Below are 26,195 nucleotides of genomic sequence, written 5' to 3'. Positions count from 1 at the left end.
CTGTGGCCTAATTACCCATATCAATTTTGTGGTGGTTTTACTATAAATACTGCAATGAGGAGACCATATTTTGTTTTTTCTAGGACCAGAATGGACAGAGTTAAGATTAAAGGAGCCAGTCATTGACCTTCTTTGCAACAGAAGATCCCTTGGATTTTCTTTTTCTTCTCCCTTTTCCTGCCCTGTTTCTTTTCACCATTCCTGGGCTGGAGTTATCATCACCATCCCCCACCCCCAACCCCACCCCATTTTCTTGTTGTGAAACTGCCAGGCTCTCGTTTTCCCAAACTAAGATGGTAATTGTGTCCCAAACTGCAATTAACAAGAATAGTCATTATAAAAACCATTCTTACTTTATTTACCTTATTTAAGTTGCCTCTCCTCCCCTTCCTGGTACGACTGCCAGGAACTAACCCTCAGTCTTGCATAAAGGTCTTCATTTTTAGCAGCAAAGACTTGCTAAAGATCTGGAGTCCAGTTAAATTTTGGTATGGACGGCCATACCACGAATTCGCCAACCTAAGTTTGGTGAATAAAATTAACAGTCTCGGAGATGGATTAATATCACTAAGGGTTAGCGCAAGGAGATCTCCCTCTCCTATATAAATCCCTCTAAGCCTTAGTCCTGTTTTAGAAACAAACCACGAAGTGAGAGGGATCTTACTTTCCCTTTTCCTTCGATTTTCTTGATTCCATGCTGTCGTCCGGGTTCCCTTCCTCCCTCTCTCCTTCACCTGCCGCCGCTCGCAGAGCCTTCATCAGGGCAGCGTCCGAGAGGAGCAGGGAGCTGGACATGTCATCTGCCCTGCTCTTGGGGGCGGAGGGTGGGGACTGGGTTTGGGCAGTGAACTACTCAGGTCAGTTGACACAGAGCTGAGCTTGGGACCTGCCAAATTGGATGCTCTTTGGCCTCTCTTCCAGCACTTGAGTCCGCTTGACTCCATTTTTTAAATACGAATTAACTCACTAAGGCATGAAACAAGGAAAGTCCCTTACACACCCAGAGGCCCAGAGCCAGGTGAACAGGAGAAGAGATACCGGTTGCTAAGAGCATCTTTGTTTGTGGAACCTGAAGTAGCACAGCGAGTCCAGTGACAACCCTCAGGCATACGAGGGGGAGGGGAGGAACTGTGGGAATTCTCCCTGTGGGTCTCTTTATATCATGCCTGCCTGTCCTCCGCTTTGGAGCTCCTTGTGTCTTCGAAAGCGCTGTATTTCACCCTTTCCCACATCCTGTAATAAACGCTGTGGACCCTTCTGACATGAACCCACCCAAGTGTTTGACGCACAGATCTTAGCGCTTTGCCCTGTGTCACCCTACATGTCTGGTGTTGCTCAGCCCCTTTGCTCCATGGAACATATTTGACTTTGTTCCTTGCAGCTGCCAATGTCGGTTGGAATGCTTGAAATTACTGAGTGTTTACTATGCCCTTGGGTGGGGACTTTAAGCTAAATATAATGTTCTGTCTTGTTTGTGGAGTTGCAGAAGACGGTGAAAAAGCAGTAGAATTGAGCCTCATCAAATCAGGATTACAGGGTCCACAGCAACATTCCGAATTAGATAGCATTTAGTTCTTAACGTGAAATTTTAAAAACCATGAACATATTTCTTGTAACCAGATACGTTGACTAGATAAGAATATTTTATGATTAGCTCATTGTTCATCAGCTCACAATTGAAGTTAAAACATAAACATGTCCTATGTGGTATGGCTTATGTGATTGTTTTGCTGGAAGAAAGGCCTTTCTAAACAATAGATATTGTAAATGTCAAGAGTGTTTCTAGCTCTTGTCAGAACTCACAACAATTTAAAATTATTGCCCTCCCGATGAAAGATTTCCCCCTCCCCTTTAGTAAAATATTTTATACGCATACCACATATTCCTGGCACATAACTTGCTTTGATCATGCTAATTGATGTTTTTCCTGGTAAGCAGAGAATGAGTTTTTGAATGTTTAGCCACATAATCTTGTTGCTTTCTGAATTTGTTCTTTTTCTTTTTCTTTTTTTTTTTCTTTTTTTTCTTTTCCCTGTTCTTTAGAACTAGTAGATCTTCCCTTGGTAAAGTTTGACTTTTCCTGCAATAAAGTGCTCGTGATTCCCATTTGTTTTAGAGAGATGAAACAGCTGCAAGTGTTACTGCTTGAGAACAACCCTTTGCAGTCTCCTCCAGCGCAGGTGAGGGATGACGGCAGAGCTGCCCCCCCCAGAGGGGCGTACTCTCAGTAGCGTGTGGGCAACTCCCAGCAGAGCTGGGCCTTGGATGTTCTGCTGAATTAATATTGGTTTGGACATGATCACAACCTCTGAAAGATGAAACCGTGGGTGAATCCGACCACAGGGAGGTGTCTTCTGCTACATTGAGTCTGTTTACCGGCCTTTGACTCCCTGTTCTGATCACTGCAATCGTAGAATTAAAAGTTTGAGTGGCTTAGCATTTGGACACGCATTGGAAACTCCTTCATGGGGTGTATGGCTTATCAGTGGAGTAATATATTCCTCACTTTCACGTGAGCTGAGAAACGGGGTTTAAACATTTCACACACTATCGGTTATTTAGAGAGAAGTTCCAAGTTCAGCTGTTAAACTGCGAACAAATCGTATGCTTCCAGAATTGGAATGTTACTCTGTCAGGGATTCGGCTTCTCTACTTTTTTACACTGTTTAGACTTTGACACATTTCTGTTAGGATGGCTTTCTATTCCAAGTAGAATCTAGAAGACATAATTGCCTAAATACTTATATATTTTGGAGATTAAAATGTAAATTTTGGAGATTTAAATTCTCAAATTTGGTGTGTATTGTTGAAGTGTTACTTAAAATGAAAACACAGAAATGAAAATATACAGAGTCACAGGACTAGTGTTTACATTTTGTTTGGCCATTGGAAAACAAATATGTATTATTAATTTCTCCGTAGATTTGCACAAAGGGCAAAGTGCACATATTCAAGTATCTGAGTATACAAGCATGTCAGATTAAGACAACCGATTCCCTTTATCTCCACACGATGGAGAGGCCACATTTACACCAGCACGTGGAAGACAGGTGAGTGTGACTGCAGTCACTCAAAGCCCCCGTTTAGAATTTGCTTCGGCCAAGGCATGCCAGGTTGGTAACTCCAAAAATTCCTTTGCCTCCCTTAACCAATGCAGATTTGTAACTCAAGTGTTTTAACAGTTTGGAATAAGAGAGAGGAAATTGTTACTGTTGATAACCTTTTGACATCTTGCTAATCTTGTTTTCCCTATTCTAATCAATAATTGTCTTTCCTGAATACTGTGTGTGCATGTATGTCATATGCACTCATATATCTCCTTATAAATGTAATCTATAATATAAATACAGGTATTTTTGACTTACCAGGTAAAACTACCGTATCAAGCTCAGGCATGTCTTTTTAATTATTAATTTTTCATCTGCCTCCAGAACATTGTTAAGAAAAACTGCAGGTTTTGTTTTGTAGTTGTCTTTTAGAAATGCAGTGTGCATAGTTTTTGCCATTTCCTTTTTGGAACGGAAGGGTTAGAATCCTTTCACATGCCCTTGGCCTTTTGTGGCATAATTTGGGCCTTGAATTTTCAAAGATTAAAATTCCCACACTGGACACATGTATAGAAACACATTGTTTTGAGAGGTCTTTATTGCAGAGACCTTTGCTTAACTCTCTACTGAAAAACATGGTGACTTGGGGCACCTGGGTGACTCAGTGGGTTAAAGCCTCTGCCTTCAGCTCAGGTTATGATCCCAAAGTCCTGGGATCAGTCCGAATTCAGGCTCTCTGCTCAGCAGGGAGCCTGCTTCCTCTTCTCTTTGCCTGCTTCTCTGCCTACTTGTGATCTTTGTCTGTCAAATAAATAAATAAAATCTTTAAAAAACAAAAACATGGTGACTTAGAATCTCAGCCTACTCTAATGATACCTTTATATAATACTTAAAATATGTATTCATTATTTTAGTTTTATAGACATCAACTTTGTTTTAGTCACTGGATAAAAGCTTACAGAATTATTGAGAGTAACCACATAAGAGGCAAACACCTCTTATAAAAGATAAAAGCAATTAGGCAGTTTTTGCTTTTATAGACAGTATAATTCACAAGATAAGAAAATTTTTAACTGTTTCAAGAACAGACTACTTGGTTAGAGTAACCCTAAACACAAAGAATTTATCTTGTCCTCTGTTTAGAAAGACTATTTGATTATTAGGCCCTCCTTTAATATATGGGGCTGATTTGTTGTCTTATGGTAATAATAAAATTTGTATAGCAAAAGCCATTATTTGAATATAAATTAATGTATCTTGTTGTGAACTTTGTGATTTCAATTTTTTTCTAAATGGATTCCATACTGATGACACCTATCCCAGCAAGAAGGATTCAGATTCGGGTGTTGGAAGTGATAATGGAGATAAGCGTTTATCTGCCACAGAGGTAAAGTTTGTGATTAGCTTTTTTTCCTTTCTGAGGTAGATCTATCCGCCTGTTCCTAAACCCCTCTGCGGTAAAGGGCATTAATGCATCTGTGTGAGAATGTGTGATTATGTTCGTGAAGGCAATTTGAAATCCCTCCAAGCGTTATATAAATAGGAGCTGTTTTTAGCTTTTGCTGCGTATTTAATATTTTGTAAATGTCCCTATCCCCTCCCCCTCCCACCACACTCCTTACATTACCTAGCATGTTCTTGAATATTTCACACATATTATGAAATGATGAAGAGTGGTACTCAAGTACCCAGGAGGCATTTTTATAAAAGCATTTGTTTTTAAGTGACAGAATAATTTAAGAAAAAAGTTATTTGCATGCGTAAATGTTAAGGAGTCAAATGTGCATTGGATTTTAGCAGTTTACCCACAGGAAATGCCATTTTGAGTAGCCATAATTTTTACAGCAATATTTGTTTTCCTGAAACTTTTTGATTGTGCTCTTTTCAGACAACTGGATAAAAGTTGGGTTACTTGTAAGCTCAGAGGCCTCCCACACTAGAGCTTCCTGAAGTGGTTATAAATAGCTCATTTATCTCGCTTATAATTGGATTCCCCCCAACCTTTCACTAATATACCATCAAATGGAGTTTCTTGAGCAGGGTAGCTAGAAGGAATGCCTGGGGCAGGGGATGGATGTATTATGGCTTCCCTTCTGAGGAAATTTCTTGACTTTTGTGGTTATTAAGTTTTGAAACATTATACTACTTTGAAGATGTAATTAATAAGTCAGTTACCCCATTTAAGGAGTTCACATTTGTACTGTGTGTGACTCCCAAGAAAAATGCCTTTTCTCTCTTCTCTTCAGGTCTTCGAGGGTTAATATTTGCATTTATGTCCTAGGAAATGCTTTATAAAGCAGTGTATTAAAGTTAGGATACCCTAAAGATTTTAAGGTAAATTTAAGAAAAAACTTCTAACACAGAACATTTCAAAAGGAGCTTATAGGCAGAAAAAGAAGGCCAATTTCAATAAAAGAAAATAGCTCTCATGAAGCCACATGAATAGGTTACTGGGACTCCCTGGGGGAGAAATTACTCAACACATTGCTTTATAAGTTGTATTTAATTCAGCCCCCTTAGTTTTATTAAAACTCATAAGTCCCCTGAAATGTCCCATTGTTTCAGAAATTACTCACCCTAAGCTTATTTTCTATGAAATTAAAACAGACTCTGCTTTATCCTTTATCTGTTTTTTAAGGATAATTAAGTTCGTTAATAAAATATCACACAAAGAACTTCATTATCCTTTTGTTCTCACTTAATACAAGTAGGATGCTAATATCATTCTAGAAGGAGGCCAAGGGTTTATTCCCTCCCTTTTAACTAGATGCATTATCTTTGGAATTTTGCTACGCTTTTCAGATGGGAGGAGAGTGGCAAGAAGGACCATAAAAAGGGCTCTAGTCAACAGAGTCAGTGCCAGCATCTTCCCTTTGGCCTTTTTTTGGTCTCACGGTGTAGCCTCCTTACCTGAGAACCCCTCCAAGCAATTTGTTTTTCAGAAAGAAAAGGGCCCTGAATTATCCAGTATAGCTTTCTGTTTTCACTTTGGCAAATCCGTTAGCATCTATGGTCAGTTTCTCTGGCTCCCCACTTCTGTTTCACTGAGGCGTTCAGAAAGCACGTCTCATTCCCTTTCTTTGGCTGTTGCCCTTGTCTGATTGATTTAGTGTTTGTCTCCAAGAAGTTTAAAACATATTTTTGTCAAGATAAACATGAACAAAAAAATTGGCGGCTGAATATCTGTTGAGTGGATGAAATGCACACTTGTTTTGTGTCAGTTTCCAAACAGTTTGTGCACGTGTCCAAAAGTAAACGAACACCGGACTCTGAAAGCCACGGCTTCAAGAATTAGGAGCAGCCCACGATTCCCTGAAATGCGTTCTGTGGAGGTTCAGGATCCCTGGGATTTGGAAAGCTCACTAAATAACAACATGAAAACGGAGACGTAGGAGAATAAAGGAAGCTCCAGATTTCATTCGTGACAGAATCGTAGATTATCTGAATAAACTTCATCAGCTAGTGTGGGAAACAAGCACCCCTGAGACAACTCACTTTGATTACCAAATCAAAGCTTTATTCTGAAAATTGCGCAGAACACATGTCCTTTTAAGCCTTATGGTCATTCAGCACTTTTATATATCTGATGCAGCCCAAAGGCCTGTGTATCCCTCAGTCTCCCACAGGGAAATCAACTGGAGTTTACTGTTGCCCTGTGAATAAATTGTTGCCTGCTATTTGTGACTAGCACCATGAAACCTTAATGCAGTTTTGGGAAATTGGTGGTGGTGTGCAGTTGCAGAGTACCAGTCCTCGGGCTAGTGTGATAGTATATTTAGTTACTCCTTCGTTCCATCAGGGATAACATAGTCCTTCTTAGTGCTCTGATAGTTGCTCTTAGGTTGGCAATGCCATCAGGTACCTGACAAATTTTTGGCTCAAAACATATGTACAGAGAAACACTTGAGTGTTAGCTCAATGAATTTTGTGAAAGTGAACACACCTACATTGCCAGCCACCAGTGCAAGAAACAGAGCTTTACCAGCACCCCAGAAAGCCCACACATGCATCCACCATGCAAGCCAAGAGTGGCTAGAGTCCTCAAATAGCACGGATTAGTTTTTGCTAGGATTTGAACTTATGTAAGTGGAATGGTTCTTTGTATCTCGTTTTTTTACTCAATATTATGTTTTTGAGAATCAGCAGTATTCTTTTAATCACATAGCATTCTCTTAATCTACATTGATAATGCTTGTCCCTTGAATGAAGCCGTGCATTGTTTCCCTTTAGCCTTCTGATGAAGACACTGTTAGCCTCAATGTGCCAATGTCGAATATCATGGAAGAAGAACAGATCATCAAGGAGGACTCATGCCATCGCCTTAGCCCCGTTAAAGGTGTGAGAATGAAAGACGGGGAGAAAAGTGTTTGTTTTAAGTTTCAAATACTCTGTTTATAATCTACACAAATAGGGCCATGGTATTAGCTTAAGTTTATTGAGCGTTTCCTGCGCACCAGGCTCTGTGCTAATCTGTGAAGGTGACCTCATTTAAAGTTCAGAACTCTGAGATGGATATTCTAATTGTCTCCATTTTATAGGTGAGGGAACCAAGGCTCAGAGACTTTAACTTGGCAGTGATCACACAGCTAGTAAGTAAGTAGTAGAGTGGTTCTCATTGTGAAGATTTTATAACAGTCTTTAAATCCATTCTTGGAAAGCATATATTGACATATAGATATATTAGGAAACACCAGTGATTGTTCCACTTTGATACACTAGATTGGCTTAACACAGTACAAATCAAGTGTACATGGGAGTTCATGATTGAAAGGCAGTTCCCCTCCAAGCAATGATCTATGCAAATGATTCAAAGGCCCAGACTTCTTTCAAGTTGTGACTCCAGCATCTGAAACACAAGATTTCCAAAGTTTCCAAGTCCTGTTTTAAGGCAGAAGCTGGCCAAGCACGGAACCTTGTTCACAGGGGGTTTTTAGTGGACTGAGCCTAGAAGTGCCCATCACTTACAAGGAGGCCTGGATACATGGCCACATCTCTTACACATGAAGATGGGAAATGTAGTTGAGATGTGTGCCCAGGAATACACTTGACTTTGGACAAGACAAATGACCTTAGTTCTCTTACCTATAAATGAGGTGATTAGATTAATTAATACATAAGATCTTCAGTAGCTGTCAAATTCTGTGGTTCTCTAATAATCACCACGTGATCACTAAGTACTTTATGACCAAGAGAATTTTCATTCTCTTGAAAATCCTAGCAGTGTATTTCATATCTTGGTGAGGAGCCCTCATTTGATTATATTAGGGCAGTATTTCTTTCTTTTTTTTTTTACTGCTCCTGTTTATTCAATGACTTTAATAGAAAATAATAAAATTTAGTGTTTAATGATTTGTGGCAGAGATGACTTCATGATATATGAACAGTATAGAACTAGATTAATATGCAGATTTTCTCCCTAAATCTTTGAAAATGCTCTCATTAGTGATGGGAGAGCCGTGTGAACCAAATCAATGTCTAGTGTTTGCTTTCACTTTCTACCTTCAGGTTTTTAAGTTTAGCACTTACATGTATCTGAGGTTTTGGTTGGAACCTTACATTATCCCCCCCCAAAATTACTGTATACTCTATGCAAAAACATAATTGCCATATTATTAACTTGGATAAGCTATGTAACATGACATGGTCTACAAGGTAGTGCAGGCAAATTTTTAAAACAAAAGAAATATGTAATTTGTCACCAGTGAGTTTTTTCCTCCCTGCTCTAGAACTCTAGAAGTGGGTATTCTGGGTAGGAGTCCTTAAAGGGTGCCCTACTCACTTCTTTTCAGTTTGCAAATCATGAAGAAGAGATCTGCTTGGTGTTCCTGTTGCCTCTTTCAAACTTCCTTTTTTTTTGCCTCTTTCAAACTTGGTTTCCTCTGTTTCTTTTTTTTTTTTTTAATTTTTAAAATTTTTTTTTTTTTAAGATTTTATTTATTTATTTGACAGAGAGAAATCACAAGCAGATGGAGAGGCAGGCAGAGAGAGAGAGATAGAGAGAAGCAGGCTCCCCGCTGAGCAGAGAGCCCGATGCGGGACTCGATCCCAGGACCCCGAGATCATGACCTGAGCCGAAGGCAGTGGCTCAACCCACTGAGCCACCCAGGCGCCTCTGTTTCTTAAGAAAGTTATAAGAGATTTCATTTCTTTAAGGGATGAAGCCATAGAGAAGTTTAGACTTTCCAGTTTGCCATGGGGGTGGGGGGAGCTTTCTATTTTTTTTTTTTCTCTTTTTCTTCCTTCATTCATCTTTTCATCCCACTCCTCAGGGAAGAGACAAGTTGGGTCGTTCATAAAACCTCCAGAAGAAGCAAGGGCAGGGTCTGAAAGTCTGATGGTAGGTGAGGGTTATCCGTGCTTTGCTCATCTCTTCATGAAACCATCTTTTTGTCTTTCTCTACGTTTTCCTAATAGGGGACTTTCATCAGGAATTTCAACCAGAGCCTTCCCTGTTGGGTGACAATGACAACTCAGGAGAAGAAAGAGACCAATTTACTGATGGAAAAGATGTTCTCCATTCAGAATGTATAACCTATATTAAGGCAAGTTGAAAATCTGCTAATTTTTAAAAAATTTTCTTCTGTTTGGTGCCTTTGCATTTAAGTTCAAGGTTACTAGTCAATCACCTTAAATATCAGCTTACTGCCAGTTTCCTCAGGTTTCTAAAATATCTTCTCAAAGCATGGGATGTCTATTTCCTGATGTTGGGAGCTGGTCCCTGTGATACGTCTCGTGTATCTGTAAATGTGTCTTACTTCCTTTATATTCAGTGATCAGTTAGCTTTCCACCTCTCAGTGCAGGACAAGTTAGCAGACGTGTCAGCATTACCATCACTAAAAGTTAAAATAGACAATTTTACGTTCTTTTCCATGTATTCTAGGTGAATGCTTTTCTTGGGAGTATGTCTGTAGTATAGAGAAAAAACGGAGAGACTGAAAATCTAGAAACAGAGGTCTTCTCTTTCTGGGAAGGTCACTCTGAGGATACTTACACCTGAGCTCTCATCCTTGCACTGAGGTGTTGAAAGTCTGGATGAAATCACTGCATTCTCCGGTGACCTTTCATCCCAGTTGCGACACAGAGAATAGAAGAACACTAGCCCTGTACTAACACTGGTAGTGAAGGTTCCACTTTGAGATATGATTGGTGTGTTTCTGCCAGTCCTTCTGGCTCAGATTGTGGCCCCCAGGAATCACAAGGGTAATTGAATAAAATTCATTTTCACTGAGACTCATGAGAGATGATGGTCTCGGGCTTACTGTGGTAAAGCAGGGGTGAGGTCTCTCAGTGCTTGTCCTTGTTTCCTGAGATTGGTGCTGGGATGGCTGCTGGGCTGGGTCGGTATGAGGGCAGAGCATTGCTTTGTTTTGCCTCATCTGGGAACATATGCCCATTGCGGACCCAAGGTTTTCACTGCTCTACAGAATCCCCGATTTATTGATTCATTCACAAATAAATTTTAGTGAGTAGGTAAATTTATAAAAATGGAACCCACAAATAATGAGAATGAACTGTATAACCCTGTAACTTAGCAAAAGAAATCCATTAGTCCTATTTTGCATATTGAAAAAAATTGGTATTTTATATTATTGGCTATTTTATCATGACATTGAGAATTAGAAGGAAATACGCATGGATCCCATAGTTGAAACCCAACAAAGAGAGATTAGAACATGTTCTTTTGCTCATTTCTGGTAGTATATTTTCACCCACGAATCTTACTGTTATTTGGATAGTGACACAGGAATTTCTGTGTTTACTGTACTATGCACTATATCTATAATTAATAAAGAAAAGCCTGAGTGTTTTTTAAGCCAGAGGCTAGCATCCAGTGCTAGCTACTTCCTCAGAAGAAGACTCTTCTCAATGATATATCTAGAGAATGGGCTGGGTTTCAGTTAGTTAACAGTGTGTCAGTCCTTGTGTCTGTCTGTTGTTTCTTCCTTGCCCAAGGAACGTACCACCATTCAGGGGTGGCTCCTTGCTGGCTGTAGTCTGAGTTACAGCAGCAGAACTCTGTGTCAGAGTTGACAGTGGACAGGAGCACATGGAAGTCTTGGCAGAGAGACACATTGTGCTAACTAATCCTGTCACATTTATTTGGAATAATAATGGTGTGTTGGTGGGGGGAGAGACATTTCAGTGAAATCTGAGTGCGGTATGCATGAAACTATTAGATACAATTTGAGGCATTTTCTGTTCAGTATTTTGCACTTTCTTTTTCCCCAAGATTACACACATATGCACACGTACACACACTCCCCTCCTCTCAAAAAAAGTAGAAGGTGCTTCCTCATGTGACCAACGGGCCCAACTAACAGAGACATCTGAATGTCTGGAGGTGCTAAGAGTGCAATAGGAAATAGAATTAAGCTTTACATTTCTGACTCTAAGTTAACAGGTGCTGTGGTCCTGGGTCAGGTTTTTGTTTTTGTTTTTTTTTTTAATTGTGGTAAAATACATGTAACATGAAACTTACCATTTGCCATACTGAAGTGTGCAGTTCTGTGGTGAGTACATTCACATTGTTGTGCAACAATCACCACCGTCCATCTCCAGAACTCTTTTCATCTTGTCAAACAAAAACACTGTACCTGTTCAACTTTAATTTCCCTCCTCCCCTCACCCCTGGTAGCCACCATTCTGCTTTCTGTCTCTATGAGGGACCCGTGTAGGCAGCTCATAGAACTGGAGTATTACAGTCTTTGGCTTCTGGTGACTGACTGACTTCACTAAGCGGGATGTCCTGCGGGTTCACCATCGTTATGGCATGTGTCAGAACTTCCTTCCTTTTGAAGGCTGGGTGACATTCTATTGTATGTATAGACCACATTTTGCTTATCCTTTCGTCTATAGGTGGACACTTGAGAATAATGCTGTTGAGAATAATGCTCCTGTGGACATGGACTAAGGCAGGGTTTGACTGTTGACTCTTGACAGCCAGTGGCTCTGAGAAGATCTGTATGTTCTGTCCACAGGATAGGGCTGAGGACTGTGAAGAACTGCTACGGATAGAAGAGGACACGCACTGGCAGTCTGAGGGAATGTGAGTCCCCAGGGCCTGGTTATGAGCCACTGTCCTGTAAAGTTCATGGTTCAAGCTGAAGGCAGCCCTGTAAAATGATAGAATTTTGGTCTCCTTTTCTTTGGGCAAGCTGATAATCTCACCTAATGTTATATCGATAAGTTGCAAGTTTTTCTCTGTCGGATGCTTATTGTCATAGTGGAAGGCTAAACCTCTTCCTTGGCAGGGAGTTTTATCTGACTAGAGGCTGTGGATTGAATTTGATTCAGGAAATTAGATAAATTTCCTATGTTAGAGATTCTAGCTTACTTCCATTTATTTGCCTGAGGAAACCAACCACTGGACCCCGAGCACTATATAGTCCCCGTCACCCTCTCCCTTGAACTGTCTTCAGATTCAAGGTCTGAGAAAACCATATACCTCTCATGTCTTGGTCCCATGTCTAACAGTTGTAATAGCTAGCATTTATTAAATACTGTGTGCTAGGCACTGTCCTAAATACTTCACAGGTAGTAACTCATGTCGTCTTTACAACAATCCTATAAGTTCTATCATTATCCCCCATTTCACATGGGACAAAACTGAGACACAGAGAGATGCCCAAGGTCACAGAGGGTGGGATTGAACCCAAGAAATCTCACGTCAGGTGGATATCCCTCCAACTCTATTGCATCTGAAGATTTTACTTTGACAACTTTACAGGGGAGGGCATGAGTCATCTATCAGACAATAAATGATTTCCAGGGGAATTGAGCTTGAACCATGTGGAATAAGTAGATTTTTGGTTCTCAGGATTTTGTTTTCCATGATCTGGCATGTGCGCCTGGATCCTCCTTTATACCTTGGGAGACATTTCCCCATAGTGAGGATTTACTATACTGTTGAAAAGTTTCTCCACTCAGAAACACATTGGCTCATGTTCTGGAGTGGAAAGCAGTAACCATCATCAAATTTCTCTTAACTTTTAAAAACACTGCTACGTTCCTTTCAAATCACTGTCCAGTATTATCAACTATTCTTTGAATATATTGCTATAATGTCAAGGAGGACTAGTTTGATTACAGAATCATAGGATTATGGGGAAAGAGATTATATAGGGAGGATTTTTTTTTTAAACTATAGCTGACCCTTGAAAAATACAGGGGTTGGGTGCAATCAAAAGTCTGCATCTAATTTTCAATCCTCCCTGAAACTAAACTACTAATAATCTGTGACCAGAAGACTTACCAATAACATAAACAGTTAACATATTCTTATATGTATTATATACTGTATTCTTAGAATAATAACTAATTTTTCCCTTTCTCAGTACTTTTAGGCTATGCAGTTCATCTGTGAATTTTTTCAAATTGTTACAAATCTCTAAAAAATTTTCCAATATTTATTGAAAAAACAAAACAAAACATGTATAAGTGGACCCATGCAATTCACACCTGTGTCTTTCAAGGGCCAGCGGTGCATAAAGCCTTGGAAACCCCATTCAAAATCTTATATCTGTTGTTCTCAACGCTGTCTATAGAGCTTAATAAAAAGCCCAAGCCCCAGTATCCATCTTGGCATTTTTTTTTTAAGTGCCACAGATGATTTTGCTGCATAAAAAACCCACACTGAGAACAACTATCCCCCAGTAAAGTCCTGTATTGTATGAAAGCAACAAAATCGGGCACACTGGTTGCTCCGGAGGTAGAAGACCCAGAAGTGGTGCACACTTGCTGCAGCTGGGTACCCTGTGCATCCCCCCCCAACTCCCGGGGCTCAGGAAAGCTCAGTGTGAGAACCACTCGATTGGACCACTGCCTTGGTTTTATAAAGGAGCAGAGGCAGGCCCATGACGTTGAGACTTTGTGTGACCTGCTGGATTGTAGCAAAGCTGGGCTTCCCCCACCCAGAAGCTCCACCTCTGCTACCTTCTGGCAGCCCACTCCACAGGGGACTGACACGTGTTCATTATCGTGTTGAGCTGGTCAAAATCATTTTTTATATGTGAGTTGGCTTTTTATACATTTGTTCTTAAGAATCTGGACAATAGCCACATTCCAGTAATCCTTTTTGTTCTTACCTCTCGGTTCATGCTGCAGAGTAAATTCGTCCAAAGACCAGGACATGAATATAGCAATGATTGAACAACTGAGAGAAGCAGTAGATTTGCTGCAAGATCCCAACAGGTATGGGCGTCTTTCCTGGGGCCAGGCTTCATGTGTAAATAATGTGTGCTAATTTATTGAGTACGTTATCTCACACCATTTGAGCTTAGTCTAAGCACCAAAAAAAGAGGAGTTCTCACAAGATCCGCAAATAGAAGAGTCACAGTTCTGGAGTGATTGCGATCATTTCCTCCTTTTGCTACTCCTTAATGAAATTTAGGCACCTTCGTAAATTCTTATGGAAGCTTTTGGTATAATTCTTAGAAAACAGAAATACGATAAAAGTGCATATTTGATATGGCTTAAAATTTGACTCCCAACTTAGAGAAATATCAGGGAGATTTTCCAAAAAAGAAAGAATTGGTTTATCGGGTACTGTTATGTTGGTTTCTGAGATGCTAAATATATGTTGACTAAATAATATATTTCTGAAGATTTGGATCACAAGATAATTTTATAATTGAATTGGCCATTGTCAGTAACAGACACTGTATACGGTAGGTACAGTTTTTGGTTTCTTCGCAAAGGATTATGAATTCCCACGGACAAAATATTTTTCACAAAGACCATATACCTGGTGTCAGGTCCTAACTACTTTATCACTAGAGAAATGTATGCCAAACTTATTCCTGGTAAATTGTTTAGGGGTCCCAGGGACTCAGATGAGAAGATGATGTTTTCTTAGAATATGTTGAACACGGAAACCACACCACATTTTGCAAATTTATGAAAATGGTGGTTCATGCGTCCCCAGAGTGTTAATGATGGGTCACCACCAACATCGGCTGACCCCAAGAGTGATGGGTCAGTTTGTGTGGTTGGAAACCTTCAGCAATTGATTTGAAAGGCATTTTGGTTTTGCAGATATTAGTTGGGTGCTTAGAGCATGGGAAGATCTACCGTGTGCACCTTGGGGGATAAGGAGATGAATAAGACACAGCTCTTGCCTTCTAAGAACTTAAATGGTGGTAGAGATTGCCTTGAGTAGTTATTTTTAAGCAGAATAGATTTAAGTGCTGGAAGTGAAGGCCTGGCCCCAGATAGAAACAGGGAGATGGTTGGGCTGGCCTCTGTGAAGCCTGGGATAGTTCATCTGGGCCTTTAATAACTGGCCCTTTCAAGAAGGGAAATCCTGGATTGAATTAAAGGTTTAGGCAAAGGCACAGAGGTCAACAGGGAGTGGAGCGAGCTTGGAACGGTTTGGGTAGTGATAATCTCTGCCTTCTCTGTGCTTCAGTACTGCTTGTGTAACATTCAAAACCCAGACACCCCACTCCACCTGTGAGGCTGGGGCCTGACTGTTGCACTTTTCAAAAATACTGCCAGTGTTTCTGATGGATAGCCAGGACTGAGACTCCACAGCAGGGCAGCGGGGGTGCTAGGGGTGCCTTTGAATGCTGCGTTGAGGAGCCCAGGCCTTATTTTATATGTAGAGGGAGGTAGTGGTGGTTTCCAAATATGACTCTTCATGTTACCAGTTGTCCCTAATGTTTGGCTCAGAGCTTAGCTTATTAGTGAATGCCTAATCGAGGTGTACTCCTAAAAGAGGTGAGCTTCACATCCTAAACCAGGGCAGTCAATGAGAGGAAACAGGGACAAGAGAGTGTGTGTGTATTGTGTATTTACATGAAATTATAAAGAATGGGGAAACAGACTATCTGAGAAGAAGACCAGACTTGGGATCTGCCAGCCACTGATTCTGAACTCTGCTCCCACACCGTTAGTCTGGGTAAGAGAGAACTACACTACATGCCCGTTTCCTCATCTAGAAGGTTGGATCCAAGTACTTATCCTTTTAGGATGGTGAGGATTTGAAATAATATCTAAATTATTTTAATAATTTATATTAAAATATTAATAAAATAATATCTAAATTAGTAGGAAGGTAAATTGGCAAAACCATTCTAGAAGACATCCTATAGTATGTGGCCATAGCCTATAAAATATATGAACATTCTGAATAGATTCTAAAAATTTATCCTGAGAGACAAAGAGATATGAACAAAAATTGTGAAGGGGAAGGTGTTTTTATAGCAAATATTTGGGAAAAAAGAAATAATCCAATAGTTTGGAGATAACTAAGTATAAGTATTAATTAATAAAATGGACCATAATGTGTCTGATACAACTTTTTTTTTAAGTTTCCAGTATATTTTAGAATGCTCATTTTATAATGTTCACTTCAAAAAGTATATGAAATGCAAAGGTTTGATTCCAATTATAGAGACAGAATCGGGTCTCAGTCACGTCAGAAACCTAGAAAAAGTTAAAACTGGAAGGAAATATATTACAATGGGTGTTTTTTCTGTAGGTATTTCTAAATATTTTTCTTTAGATTTTATAAATTGGAGATACTTAGTGGTAGGTAGTGTTGTAGTTCTTTGGTGATCATTTGAAGTGGGTGGTGAGAACAGTGGAAGGAACTGTCCAAAGTGTTTAGATCTGAGCCCCTTCTCATTACCTAAGGTGGGGAACAAGGAGGGGCAGCAGGTTTGAAGAGGAGGATGTTGGGGTCAGCGTAGGACGCACTGAAAAAAAACTCAAGATGGCAATGTCCATTCTGCTGCTAGGTGTTCAGTCCTGGGGCTTCGAGACTTAGGTTTGAAAGTCATTTTCAGGGATGCCTGGGTGGCTCAGTGGGTTAAGCCTCTGCCTTTGGCTCAGGTCATGATCTCAGGGTCCTGGGATTGAGCCTCACATTGGGCGCTCTGCTCATTGGGGAACCAACTTCTCCCTCTTCCACTCCCCCTGCCTCCTGCTTGTGTTCTTTCTCTCATGCTCTTTCTTTCTCAAATAACAAAATCTTAAAAAAAAAAAAAAAAAGTCATTTTCATATTCTGCTGCAGTAACAGAGCCTTCTAAGGAGGATGAGAGTCCCAAGGCCAAGTGTATCGATGGGGAGGGAGCTTGAGTCCAGGAACGAGCCTTGAAGACATGATGTGACACAGAGAAGGCCACAATTGGGGCCTTCAAACTTCATACTGTTTTAATACTTCCAACTTTTATATTTTGTATCACTCCTCCAATACACTTTTCTTACAAATTTGAGATTGATTAATACGTGAACCCCAAAGGGAAAAAGAACAGCCTAGTTTGGTGGAAATAGAAGTGGCTTGGGAATGTGGGACTGGAGCCCAGTAGTAAAAATCCTAGGGACCTGGAGGAGTGTTCCCAGCTCTGGGCCTTAGTTTCGTCTTCCTTCATGAGAAGTGGGATGAACTGAGGACCTCGAGATTCCTCTCCAGTGTGGAAACATTTGAGGCAATGAGTTGCCAAGAATGTCCAGCAAGTCGGAATGGTGGGTGTGTGCTTGAATTGGGAGAAAAGAGCCCTGAGTAAACTTCCAAGAGCTAATTGATTTACATCTTTATGGAGTGTCATTTTAAAACGCATAAAACTTTGTATGGATTTCATTTCCTCCCTAAAATTATCCACTCCTTTGGCTGCTTTTTATCTTTGTTGTTCATCCTGAAATAATTATCACAATAGGACAGTTCTAATGTATAATAATGTTTCTGTGAGCCAGTATAATGGTAATTTAAAAAGAGTCTTGTGTTTGTTTTTATAAAGAGAGAGCACTTCAAGGGGTCATTTATTTCTAGCTGCTTGAGACTGACTATTAATAATAAAAACTTTACATGCATATTGGGTTTTTCCTTTATCTCATATTTCATAATCCAAACTTTTTGTTTGCATGAAGCGGTTGATTATAGGATTAACCTTTCATACAGCCTTAACATTAGAAAATCTAGTTGAATATTGGTATCGTATTTTGCCTTTATCTTGGTTTATTTTCTTCAGGATTTCTGATTATTTGTTTGATAGCATTTTCAGTAAGCATATATAATGTGACTCATCTCTTCTTTAAAGATAGCCTTGTAACTTTTATGACTCAGCAATTCCTGGTTTTACAGATCTTAGAAAGAATTCAACTCAAAATTGCAGAAATTCTGAAACTATCTGTAAGACAATTACACAAATAAAATTGCATATCGAATAGCTTATGAATTTTAATTTTTGAAGTGAGAGTATTCATGTATGTCAAAGATATCTTCCCATTGAAACAAAATGCTCTTGGTACATATAGTACTCTTAGCAATTTTATATGCTTCTATAAATTCATCAATTTCTAGAATAGAACTCAGCATTGCTATCTAGGAATATTATGACTTTAACAGAAATTACTGTTATATTGCAAGTAAGTTAGATTTCAATACCAATAACAGACTGAAAATTAAAATTGTATAAAATCTGGCCCAGGGTGGGTGGGAGAATACCATGTGGTCTTTTCAATACCATGAAAGTTCTACCATAAATCTTTGATTACTAAATTTAATGATAAATATAACTTTTTAATATACTAAAACAATAAACTAAATATGACCCAAAACACTGGATTTATTAAAATCTTAGAACATATGAAAAGTTTAATAAATTTGCTAACATCTTCTTCCCCCTTCTCTTTAGATTAAGCACCAATATTACAGAGAGAAATGTTGTAAACTTTTATCCTATGGAATCAGCAGAAGTCTTAGACTTACAAGATTCTGCACTAAAGTATGTTGACCTTCTTGTAACCGAATATATTTTCTCTTTCTACATTGACATATGTATGCTTTAAATTCTACTTTTTGTCATTTTCTTTATTCCTACAGTGGTCAAATACAGCTGGAGACCTCTCCGGTGTGTGAGGTAAGGCCGCTCTTGGATTAACCAGAACTCCGTGCAGTATTCTGCCACAGAATAGTGGCTACCATAGTCTATAAAAGATTGATCATAGGGCAGAACATTCATTAGTGAGACTAATATTCAATTTTGTTCATGGTCTGTTTTTTCACATGTTTTAAATTTTTACCTTATTTAGTTTTCCTGCCTATCCTAGTTCATCTTTCATTAAAGATAAGAGTTTGCCCTTCCCATTAAATTCTCTCAATTCTGGGAGTCAGATAGTCCTGCCAAGCCAGACGGTAGCAACTAAGATAGCTAGGGAACCTGCTGCTTCAGAAAGATGTAGGACAGCTCAGTGTATATTTTAGAGCCAAGAACGAAGCCTAGGAAGTGGCCTGGTGGAAATAAGCTAGAAAAGACATGAGAGGCAAGAACAAATGATTTGGGAAGCACCTGGGAGAATTAGGAGAACTTTGGCGGAGAGACCTGGTGGGATTATGTGGGGGCAGAGTAAGGGTGGCGTTACACTAGGTGGAATTTTGGTGGCTACTGAAAGCAGTTTTGGCATAAAACTAGAGATGAGCCTATAAGGTTCCAGAGAAACAGTTGTAAAGATAGGTTTGAGCCAGTGGCTTGGGAGGGACATTTGTGTGACACCATAATTCATCCCGCTCTAGTGAGTGGGTTTGGGATGGCTAAATTTGGGACATACCAATTTATGTCCCTGAGGTGTGTCCTCACCTTATGTCCACACCTTATGTGAAGTGTAGTGAAGCAGTTTCACACTCTTAACTGGCTACGTCTCTGTGTTAAACAAGATGAGAGAGAACCAATATGGTTTCATTGTCTAGCGCCATGACTTAGAATTACGTTGAGATCTAATCCCACCTCAAAGACTTCTAACTATGGGCCACCTCTCTACACCTCACCTTCATTTTCTGTAAATTGGGAACAGCCCCACAACCAGGGGCTCCTAGATGTTAGCTATGCCTCTCACTCCACCACTCTGTTATTATTGGTGGGCTCCTCAGCCAGAATTGCTCTACTGTGTCTTCGCTGGTAGAGGCATCACTGAATTGCCCAGTCCTGAATTACCCAGTCCTGGAACATCAGGAAGACTTTTCTGTGAAGGCTGCCGCCGTCCCCAGCCCATTACCTCAGGCTCTCCTTGAAGCAGGCTTCTTGTGATTCTGTACGGCACCCCTATTTGACTGTTGATTGATTATAGTTGACCCACAATTTATTTTAAGCTTCTTATTTGGAAATCATTTTAAACTTAGGAAAATAGGAGGAAAATTTGCAAGATTCTACAGAAGATTACAAAAATTGCATCCTTTCACCCAGAGTGACCTATTATTAATGTTTTACTGCATTTGTGGTATGGTTTCTTCTCTCTCTTTCTCCACACAAGTTCTTTTTCGGAAACATCTGAGGGTTTTATTCATCATAGTCCTTTTCCCCCTAAATATTTCACTGTGTGTATTCTAAGAATAGAGCTCTTATTTTACATAACTACATTGCAGTTATCAAATTCAGAAACTTGCGTTGATAAGCTGTTTTCATCTAATCGACCATTCATATTCCAAACTGTTTGATTGATCTCATGGTGTTCTTCACGGTGTTTTTTTTCTTCTCCCATAGAGGATCCAGTCTAGTGGTAGGCATTGTATCTAGTTAGGAGGTATCTATAGTTTCCTTTACTCTGGAACATTTTTCTTTTTTTAAAGATTTTATTTATTTATTTGACAGACAGAGATCACAAGTAGACAGAGAGGCAGGCAGAGAGAGGAAGGGAAGCTGACTCCCTGCTGAGCAGAGAGCCCAACACGGGGCTCGATCCCAGGACCCTGAGATCATGACCCGAGCCAAAGACAGAGGCTTTAACCCACTGAGCCACCCAGGTGCCCCGACTCTGGAACATTTTTGTAACCTTCTTTTGGTTTTTACCACCTTGAAATTTTGAAGAATATAGCTCTCCTCTTTTTGAATGGCGTGCCCCTTATTTTGTGAGACAAAAGTCCCTCATATTTCCTTGTGCTGAGTTGAGATTCTGTGTTCTCGATTGGAACACTGCACAAGTGAAATTGTGTCCTTTTCAGGGTGTCACACGTGTCTGGAAATGGACCTGTTGGTGATGTTAATTTGATTGCCCATCTGTTGTGTCACTTGATTTGTCCACTGTGTAATCATTGTTCTGTTTTTCCATTGCAACCCATAAGCACTCAATGAAGAGGTACTTTAGGACTGGTTAGGGTCCTGCTGCTGACCCATTTTTGACTCTAGTAAAACAGATGTCCACCTGGGTGCATGAATTCAGGAGTATCAGTTTAAGATGCAGATCCTCTAGAAAAAAGATACCTCCACTCCATCTCTGATTTGTAATGTTTTGTATTAATATACGTCAGGTTTTTTTTTTTCCTTTTGGTTGGATGAGAACTCCTGTTTGGTGTAGAAAATTCTTACTCATGGTCTTCCTTGTCTAGGGCATTTGTCGGTCCATGATTGGCCCATCTCAATGACTTTAAAAAGAAGGGATCAGATAGCAGGCCCTGGAAGTCACAAGGAGGAGGAAGAGAAAGTAGTGGATTAGCAAGGCCAGTGCTAATGATTATACAGAATCTAAATGTGGTCCTCATTTATGATTTGGTTATTTTTATATTTTCTCTTCTGTCTCATTCAGAAAGAAAGGAATAACTTTAGCATAAGTCTTGAATCAATAAGCCAGTTTTGTTGAGTACTTATGCTGGGTTTGGTCTTGTTTTGGGTGTCGGGAACTAGGCTATGAAGGATATGAAGTTGTCCTTACTTTTAAGATGTCTTTAAAAATGTGGAGAGAAGAAGACTTGGATATTGAGAAAATTGAAAGAATTTGAGATGGTCTGTGATCCTGAGTATTTTAGGTACTCTGGGAGACTGGGGAAGAGGTGGGCTTTAGAGAGATGGAAGTAAACCTGGATTTGGGAGGGTTGTTTGGATTTGGAAGTGTCCCAGCACACAGCTGTGGCAGAATCGGCACAGTGTGGGAGCCAGCCAGACACACAGAGAAAGGGTGTGAACTGTGGCCCTCCCCAGTACCATAGGTAGGGCCGAGATGGTTTCTACATCACAATGTCTGACTTTTAATATACTTGAGATGATGGTCTGTATTAAGTTTGGGTAGCACTGGCATCCATTCAGGAAAGAACTGCAAATTATAGCCTCCTCCATAAATAATATCAAATTGGGGAAGGTGAAGGGGGAACAACAAGAAAAAATTAGCAGAAGGAATTGCTTAATAGAGAGAATTGAACCTTGGGGTACTTGTTCGTATTTCTAACAAAGCCATTTCACTGAGTAGGGATTTAATGACATTTTATTCTAAAAATGTGTTTTTCCTTTGGATGTGTCAAAATTTGGAGTATTTTTTAAATAGCCCTTCTCAGGCATCTTAAATTTATACTAATTTGGTGTACTATAAATGAAGATGTTTATACTAGCTATCAGCAAGTTTTTTTACTAGGGTAATCATTTGGTTCCATGATGACCATATAAAGAAGGCTGATCTGAGTGAAATAACCTAGAGTTTCCTCACTGGTTGCCAAAGCAAGCTGGTGTCGAATGATAAGATTGTCTCAGGTAATTTGGAGTGTAGGCAAGTATATTTATTAAAAGCTCCCGATGAGGGGTGCCTGGGTGGCTTAGTTGGTTAAGCCCCCAACTCTCCGTTTCAGCTCATGATAGGGTCTTGAGATTGACCCCCACCCCCATCAGGCTCTGTGCTCAGCTTGGGGTCTGCTCAAGATTCTCTCCCTTCTCCTCTGCCCCTCCCCAGGCTCAAGCACACCAAGCTTGGTCTGTCTCCTCTCTAAAATAATAAATAAAGTCCTAAAAAATTAAAAGCTTCCAGTGAGATTCTGTGTATTAGGGAAATACTGCCTTGTATCATTTCCAAAAACCTGTAGTTCAAATGAGGAAGTGGGAGCCCTCACGTGGCTTGGGAATCTAGCAAGTCAGGTTATGTTTACAGGTACTTTGGACTGAGCTCTCTGCCCTGGGAGATCCTATTCTAGTTTGTGTGATACTTTAGATGTATTTTTTTGAGTGTGAGTACAGCTGCATATGTCAGTGTGATCCACTTAACTACTTAACACACTAATTGATTAATTCAGTGTATATTCACTGAGTGCCCAGCTGCCAGGGATATGAGGGAAGTCAGATGGATGCTGTTCCTGTCTCAATAACTTTAAGGTCTAATGGAATACTCCATGCATTATGTTTCCTTGAAGGTGCAAAATGATCTCACTTTACAGAGCAATGGGAGCGAGTATTCTCCAAATGAGGTAAGTTTCCTGAAGATTCCTGTAAGCTGAGGTAGTTTGTGAAGGCCGAACTGGAATATCTTTTACAGAAATAATCAGATTGTCTTGATTCATGAGTTAATTGCATTGCCGATTCTCTGGGGGAGTGTCTCTCCTTAGCTATCATAGTCTTAACTGGCCCTATCCATAATGGAAGATTGACTTTATAAGATATATTTTGAAAACCAGATATGGCAGCATCTTTATAGAAAACAGAGTAATGGCTCAAACAGACAAGGTTTCGAATGTCCTTTGACTCATCAGTGGTGCAGTGTGTGGTGTCCGTGTAGGTGAAACTGGTCGGTGTGACCTGTGTTCCTCCCCTGTTGTGTCATGACATTCCTCATCAGCTGGGCCCGCTGTGAGGGGGACTTGAGTGTGTGCCCGTGTGTATGTGCACATGCACACGTCTCTTCCGGAGCAGAAAAGGATCGCCCGTGTCACATGGTTAAAGAATATTTTTTATTGGGCAAATAAAAATTGACTGGCTCTCCCCCCAGGCAACCTCTGCCCGGTCACCCTATTTTTTTCAGTCAGGGGCTTCATCACACAGCAGCCGGTCAAAAAGCTAGTGGTCCCCTGTAATTCTGGAACGTGGAGAAGCATGTGTAGTTCTGTTTCCGTTGCTCGTCTTTCAAAAGCTTCCTTTCCTTCTGATACCGCAGATGAGAGCGAACTCGCCTGCCATCTCTCCCACCACCAACAGCACCGCTCCGTTTGGCCTGAAGCCTCGATCAGGTAAATTAAGACCTCAGCGTCCTGACGCTTGTAAACACTCAGTGGTTTCTCTTTAGCCTCCGACATGTGTGTGTGTGAGCGTGAGCAGCCCTGCGGACGCACCCTGGTAGACACTGTGTCCGGGCCTCAGGGCTCTGCCACCGCATGGGGAGGCCAGACTTTGGAGCCTTGTTTCCAGTGAATCGCCCGTTCCGCCCACGTTATCAGTCGGAGACATCTTCCCTCCTTCTTAGTCCAAGCAAAGAGAAAAGGGCATGGGGCCTGCAAGCAGGGAAGAAATAGTCCAAGGAGTTTTTTACCCAGTGGTTCCCAGGGAGCTGCTGAGCTCAAGAGCAGCCTCCCACAGGATGATTCTTCTCGAATATCCCTTGTCGGCTCTCGAACCCTCCTACGGTCATGCATTTCCTTCGACAACAGGGCGATCATTTCAGAACTCACATGAGTGGTCAGAAGCCATTTCTTTAAAAGAGCTTTTCTATTCCCCATTTCTCTTATTACCCTTTCTATTAGCCATTTCTCTTTTAATTTATTGTTAGTATAGTCACAGATGTAAATTACAGCCATGTGAAAACTAACTGTTGGTTTTAAAAAGAAGGACGATGCATAGAAAAATTCAGTTCTTCTGATTTCTCCACTACAGTTCTGGCCAGATCTACCTTCTTTTAGGTCCTTTTTTGTTTTAATACTTTTGGATCTTTGCATACATTCACGACCCTCATGCTTTTAAGTAAGTGCTAAGAAAGGACACAGACCACGTTTAAGCAAAAATCTCGTAAAGAACTTAGATATTCTTGGATTTTTCAGCAAAACATCTTGGCAAGATTTGAAGGTATACGTGGGTATAGTTTGTAAACAGGTACCTATAAAAAACCCAAATGTAGTTCCTTCATGAAGATAACTTTTTTGTTTGAGGAGCAAGTTGATGGATGGGTAACATGTAGCCTGGTATAATGGTTTCCTGACATCCTGGATGGGCTGGCTATAAGGCAAAGCTATTTGAGAAAATGCTAGGGTACGGCAAAGGTTAGTAGGTGTTTCATGGAAAGCCAAACCGTGTGTGAAATAAGGCTCAAATGACTGGCCTCCTCATTTATGGCATCGAGCATATGCAGTCGGATCTGGGCTAGGCTTCCATTTCCCCAGGGTCTCAGGGGTGTGCTGGGAGAGATGATCTGGTGGGCACCTCTCCTCTGTGCCTTCAGTGCCGGCCTGCCAGGAGAGGTAGCTCTGTGCATTCAGGACCACAGACTGGGCTACAGACTTGCTTCTAATCCTTACATGTAGTTTTAAGGAATTTTAAATATATTTAATCATTGAGCAATCAAAAGTTGAATGAATCTCCAAAGAACAATATTCTTTTGAATGTGCATCTTTACAGTTTAGGTATAAAGTTGTCTCAGTGATTTCTTTTTCTCTCTTTTATGGAGTCCAAACTCGGCTTATCAATATTGTACTCGTACTGTTGAACCATTTCAAATTCATCATCGTGGTGAAAAAGAAATGGGGTATTTATTTTGAATAGCAGAAAACAAAGATGATTTCCTCTCCAAGCTTCTAACCTTTCTATAATGCAGACTAACCACTGTGGAAATTGTTCTAGTTGTTGAAAGCTTTGTGGAATTTGGTTGCTGTAAATAATGATGATTTATCTTCAGGAACATCGAGTGGCATGTTGGAATTTTATAAAACTGCATTATATATTGGGGATATTTTCATTTTATTTAGTCATTTAAACATATTTCAGTGTGTACTTTTCACATTTTCTAAAAACAATAATACATAGCAATCTTAATTAAACATGATTTGAAAAGAAATTCTATTTGATTAGCTTTGGAACTTTTAAATGCCAACTGATGTTTCTTTTAAAGTTAAGTATATGGATTTATGTGATTTCTGTGTTATAAATAAGAACAGACTGCTCAAATCAGCACGTTGGAATAAGAACTTAGATTTTTAAGTAGGTTGATAGTTTTCTTCAGAAGAAATTTTTTTTTTCTCTTCTGTGTTCTTCTCCAAAGAGAGAGAACTGTACATACTCGAATATTCATTCCTGACTCAGAGGTGCTTGAAAATGATTGACATCTCTTAGTGAATGAGATTTGTTCAAAATACTCTGCTAGTATGAACAATTGTTCTTCTACTGATCAGTACCAAAGACAGCATGAAGCGGTATCTGTGTCCAGGGTTGAGCAGAATTTTGGCTAGTTAGAGCTATCAATAAAGCATGCCAGTAGC

General features: G+C 40.1%; 1 protein-coding gene across 5 annotated transcripts in view; it reads left to right on the top strand.

Moving 5' to 3' along the window:
- LRCH1 (leucine rich repeats and calponin homology domain containing 1) overlaps nt 1-26,195 on the top strand; it is a 196,309-nt gene that overhangs the window by 133,226 nt on the left and 36,888 nt on the right. For all 5 annotated transcript variants that reach the window (XR_009400036.1, XR_009400037.1, XM_059378050.1 and 2 more), the window contains exons 5-15: nt 2,044-2,180; nt 2,923-3,050; nt 4,371-4,434; nt 7,278-7,383; nt 9,462-9,589; nt 12,027-12,094; nt 14,152-14,238; nt 18,685-18,774; nt 18,873-18,909; nt 23,151-23,204; nt 23,888-23,960. Coding sequence is in view for 3 of the 5 variants with exons in the window: in XM_059378050.1 (XP_059234033.1) it covers nt 2,044-2,180; nt 2,923-3,050; nt 4,371-4,434; nt 7,278-7,383; nt 9,462-9,589; nt 12,027-12,094; nt 14,152-14,238; nt 18,685-18,774; nt 18,873-18,909; nt 23,151-23,204; nt 23,888-23,960 (972 nt within the window). In the remaining 2 variants the exon portion in view is untranslated. The remainder of the gene's footprint in view (nt 1-2,043; nt 2,181-2,922; nt 3,051-4,370; nt 4,435-7,277; nt 7,384-9,461; nt 9,590-12,026; nt 12,095-14,151; nt 14,239-18,684; nt 18,775-18,872; nt 18,910-23,150; nt 23,205-23,887; nt 23,961-26,195) is intronic.

This window comes from Mustela nigripes, chromosome 15 (assembly GCF_022355385.1).
Source record: "Mustela nigripes isolate SB6536 chromosome 15, MUSNIG.SB6536, whole genome shotgun sequence".
NCBI lineage: Eukaryota > Metazoa > Chordata > Mammalia > Carnivora > Mustelidae > Mustela > Mustela nigripes.
Note: the sequence above shows the minus strand (reverse complement) of the source record. Positions and strands in the feature narration are given on the sequence as shown.